Source organism: Hoplias malabaricus, chromosome 15 (assembly GCF_029633855.1).
Source record: "Hoplias malabaricus isolate fHopMal1 chromosome 15, fHopMal1.hap1, whole genome shotgun sequence".
Taxonomy (NCBI): domain Eukaryota; kingdom Metazoa; phylum Chordata; class Actinopteri; order Characiformes; family Erythrinidae; genus Hoplias; species Hoplias malabaricus.
Genome location: NC_089814.1, coordinates 21,460,705 through 21,465,361, shown reverse-complemented (window position 1 = coordinate 21,465,361; position 4,657 = coordinate 21,460,705). Strand labels below are relative to the sequence as shown.

Sequence of the window (4,657 nt, the reverse complement as noted above, 5' to 3'; positions counted from 1 at the left end):
TTTCATAAAAGTAAATTCTTCAAACTTGCTACCAATGAAACAGAACAGGTGAAGGCTAAATACTTCCCTAACACAAACAAATCTATGATAAGTGTAAATTTGACCATAAGCTTTATTTGCATGATTAAAGAACAGAATTAATGAAGATCAAGAAATGCTTTGATTTCTTTAATATGTCTGGGTGTGTCACTAAATGTTACATATTCATGTTTGTACACATTGCAACCAAAATACTACTGTAATGACACACCATCAGAAATCCCATGAGCTATTTGAAGTCAGTAAATAAAAAGATGCCTGGCCTGCAATTTGTTTTGCTTCAAACATGAAGTTCCTTATAAATGAAAAGACTAAATAGCAGTGTTGGGATTTGCTAATGTTTGAAAGTTTACATTAAAACCAAACTGGGATATGCTTTTCTTTAATCCTATTTTTTTCCACTATTATATGAACACTAAATTAATGATATCAATGCAGCAAAATATTTTGAATTTCAGGTTTGTGATGGCAATGGTTAAGTGTGGAAAAATATGTGACAGTCATAGGTTTTTTTAAATGAACAATATATAAAAGATAGATTTATATTTTTGTGCTGACCAGCTTTGTGATATTTCAATGGAAAACTTCACATATAATAGCCCTGTTTTGCTGTTGGAGGGACTGGTCATTTCTGAGCATTATATTTATCCTACATTTCTTTCCTTGCTGTTTGTTTATGTGCTCATTGTAATATCTAACACTGGAATCATCCTGCTAATAATAACTGAAAGAAGTTTACATGAACCTATGTACCTTCTCTTCTGCAACCTTCCTTTTAATGATGTGTTTGGAAACTCTGTTGTTGTCCCTCGATTAATGATTGACATGTTGAAACCAGACTCAGAGCGTTACATTAGTTATGAAGATTGTGTTACCCAAGCTTTCGGTTATCATATGTTCAGTTGCGCTTCCCACGCTATACTCATGGTTATGGCCTTTGACCGGTATGTTGCCATTTGTAATCCACTGCACTACCCAACTATTATGACTACTAAGATGGTGGCTAAACTAACTGCATCAACCTGGGCTGCGACACTGCTGCTCGTTTGTATTTTGTTAAGTCTCACACTAAGGTTGAATCGCTGTGGAACATTCATAGCAAACCCATTTTGTGATAATGCATCACTCTTCAAACTCTCATGTGAAAGTTCCTACATTAATAACATATATGGCCTTGTGTACACTGCAGCTGTAGCTGGCTGTTCCATTGCAACTATTGGACTTACTTATTCAAAAATAGCAGCTGTTTGTCTATCCAGCAAAAATAAATCTCTAAACAGCAAGGCTTTGAAAACCTGTAGCACACACTTGACTGTCTATATGATCATGTGGTCATGTGGGTGTACCACGTTTATACTGCATCGTTTCTCTGGTGTTGCAGAATACAGGAAAGCAACAGCCCTGCTTTTCCATATTGTCCCAGGTATTCTGAATCCTCTCATATATGCTCTGAAGTGTACTGAAATTAGACATGTTATATTAAAGATTTTACATTCAGAAAAGCTGATGACAAGATGAAAATTTCTTGTGACATCAAGGATTCTCCTTTTCAGTTTCATTAGGTATAGTACTAACAGATGATGGTTCTAATTTTAACTGTTTACACATGACAATCCTGGTTATGTTGTCAATGTATAACTGTTTAATAATGATGGATAGTTATCTTTTTTGTGAGAGAACATAAAATACTGAGCATAAATTTTTTAACATTTTTAGTTTAAGGTACCAAAGGCAAAACTGTATGCTTTCTACTGTGCCATATTTGAACAGTGACAGAGGTTGTAATATTGTCACATGAAAAACATGAACATTTAAAACATGAAAAAAATAAAATTTGTTTGGATAGATGATTCCAAATTTGTGTGTGTGCTTTTCAGTGTATTTATCCTATTAAATTTTGCACACTGTAAATTGTCTAATATCAAACCTCTTGTCTTAAATGTGCTCATCCACTATAGTGTATTTATTAGTGAGGATATGCATGTTGAAATGTTCCAAAATTATGGCAGTTAATGCTGAAAGTAGTTAGTGGTAGAGCACTAATATACTTTGCTGTTGAATCTTGAATGTGAAATTTAAGTTTGAACAGTTATGTAATACCACTTGTCTGGAACATAATCTGTTGATTGCTGTACATACACAGCTCTCCTCAGTGATGCAACAGCTGCATTTTGATGCAGATATGTTGCAAAGCTTGTTTACTCTTTATCACACTTTGTGTCATTTTCCACTCTACAGACCCCTTTTCCAGAAAATTTGGGATGCCTAGCTATGGTTGGTCGGTTTAACAGTGATACTGTATACCGCTGTATTTAAAAATGTGGATGGTTTTTAAAAATGAGGTCAGTATTCATGACGTGCATTTAAGAAAGCCATAGGAACTCACAGTTGATGCCACACACTGAAAATGGGTGGAGAAAAATCACAAGCAGAGTACCCCACTACAGTTGTGAGTTAAGCACTGAGTTTGGTTTTTAAAGAGAGGAATGAAGGTGTAAAAAGACCAAATAAACATCAGACACTTCACTCAACTTCATGCTCACAGGTATGAGGCTTTGTCCTCTGAAAAATTTATGAGCCTCTGTTCGCTGGAAAATCATTTGCTGTAGTGTGATAAACCACAAGCGCCTGTTTTCTGTCCAGCTACACTTCTAAAAAGCGTATATAGCCCATCTTATTTTGCTTATTTTTAAACATTTTTTTTCCAGCACCAGTTGCTGAAATTTGCTTTCTCTGAGATGTTTTTTTTCTCTTAACATGTGTCTGTGCACTTTTGGGCTGTGCTGAGCTGAAGCTGCAGAGCGCAAAACCTTTTCATTCATGAGACTCACACAGCCCAGCAGTGCATCCCCTCTGCCCCATTACATGGTTATACCATAATCATGATAATATTTTAAGATGATATGATGCTGTCAAATGCACCTATGCCTAGCAAAACATAAATATGAACAGAATGCAATGATGTGCTATTTATTTAAAGCTCTATATTTAATTCAGTATAGTACAATGGCAATATTTCAAATGTTGAAACTTTTGGAATGTGGAACATTTATAGCAAATCCATTCTGTGATAATGCATCACTCTTATGTGAAAGTTCAGAAGTTAATAACATTTGTGGTCTTGTTTTCACAGCATCTGTTACTGGCTGTTCGATCACAACTATTAGAATTACTTATTCAAAAATAGCCACTGTCTTTCTATCCAGCCAAAATAAATGTCTAAACAGAAAGTTTTTGAAAACCTGTAGCATACACTTTACTGTCTTTTTGATCATGTGGTCATGTGGGTGTATCATGTTTATATTTGTTTCTCTGGGGTTGCAGAGAATGGGAATGCAGCACCCCTCTTTTCCATATTGTTCCAGGTATTTTAAATCCTCATATGTTCTAGGTATTTTAAATCCTCATGTTCTAAAGTGTACTGAAATCAGAGATGTTATATTAAAGATTTTACATTCAGAAAAGCTGATGCCATGAAGAGAATTCTATGCAAATTAATTAGGCAAAGGTTCTAATTTTAACAGTTCATACGTGACAGTCCTGTCACAGTAGTACACTTTAATAGATAATTACGTTTGTGTGAGAGAAACCAGAATATGGAACATTAATATTATAACAGTTTTATTTTTAGTTAAAAGAACTGAAATTCTTACTTTATAAGAGAAATTTGTTTAAACAATTGTATTCACTTCTATTGTACCATGTTTGAACAATGACAGGTGTTTTAATATTGTCGCATGTCCATGAAAAATATGAACATAGGGAAATTAAATTAGTTTGTCCAGCTGATGGATATCGTCATCAATAATCCATTTCAGGGTCGAGATGGAAACAGGGTGAGCAAAGAAGCCCAGGCATCTCTGTCCCCTTCAACTTCCACCAGCTCCTCCTGGGGATTCCCAGGCCAGCCAGGAGATATAATCCCTCCAGCTTGTCCTGGGTCTACCCCGGGCCCTCGGGGCTGAATAGGATGCGCCTGGTATACATCCAGTGGAAGGCGTCCAGGCCACATCCTCATCAGATGCCTGAACTGACTCCTCTCAAATAAAGTCAATAACAAAATCTGTTTTATCACCAAGAACATATTAAATTCAAAGGGTATGTGTCACAACCAAACTTATTATGCATTCATCTCTAGCAGGCTGGACTACTGCAATTGTCTCTTTACTGGACTTCCCAAGTCCACAGTTAGGCAGCTGCAGCTTATTCAAAATGCATCATCTAGAACTCTTACCAGAATCAAGAGACCTGAGCATAACACTCCTGTCCTCAGGTCATTGCACTGGTTCCCAATTAAACACAGGATTGATTTTAAAGTGCTATTAACTGTTTATAAACAAATAAACCTCCTCTGACCAAAATATATTTCAGATCTGCTAGAAGTGTATGAACCCAGTGGCCCCTCAGACCACTCGGGACTGGTCAGCTAATGGTGCCCCGGGTCAGAACCACACAGGGGGAAGCAGCTTTCAGTCACTACGCTGCCTGCACCTGGAACGGACTCCCGGAAGACATCAGATTTGCCCGAAATATTAATATCTTCAAATCTAGACTAAAGACCTTCCTGTTCTCCTGTGCCTTTGAGTAGCGCTGCACTTAGATTGAATTAAAAATGTAG

General features: G+C 36.5%; 1 protein-coding gene across 1 annotated transcript; it reads left to right on the top strand.

Moving 5' to 3' along the window:
• The first annotated feature begins 615 nt into the window (after positions 1 to 615).
• Positions 616 to 1,557, top strand: LOC136668050 (olfactory receptor 52N2-like). Its single transcript, XM_066645295.1, has 2 exons — positions 616 to 983; positions 1,101 to 1,557. Exons 1-2 carry the CDS (start codon positions 616 to 618, stop codon positions 1,555 to 1,557), a joined length of 825 nt encoding a protein of 274 aa, XP_066501392.1.
• The last annotated feature ends 3,100 nt before the right edge of the window (positions 1,558 to 4,657 follow it).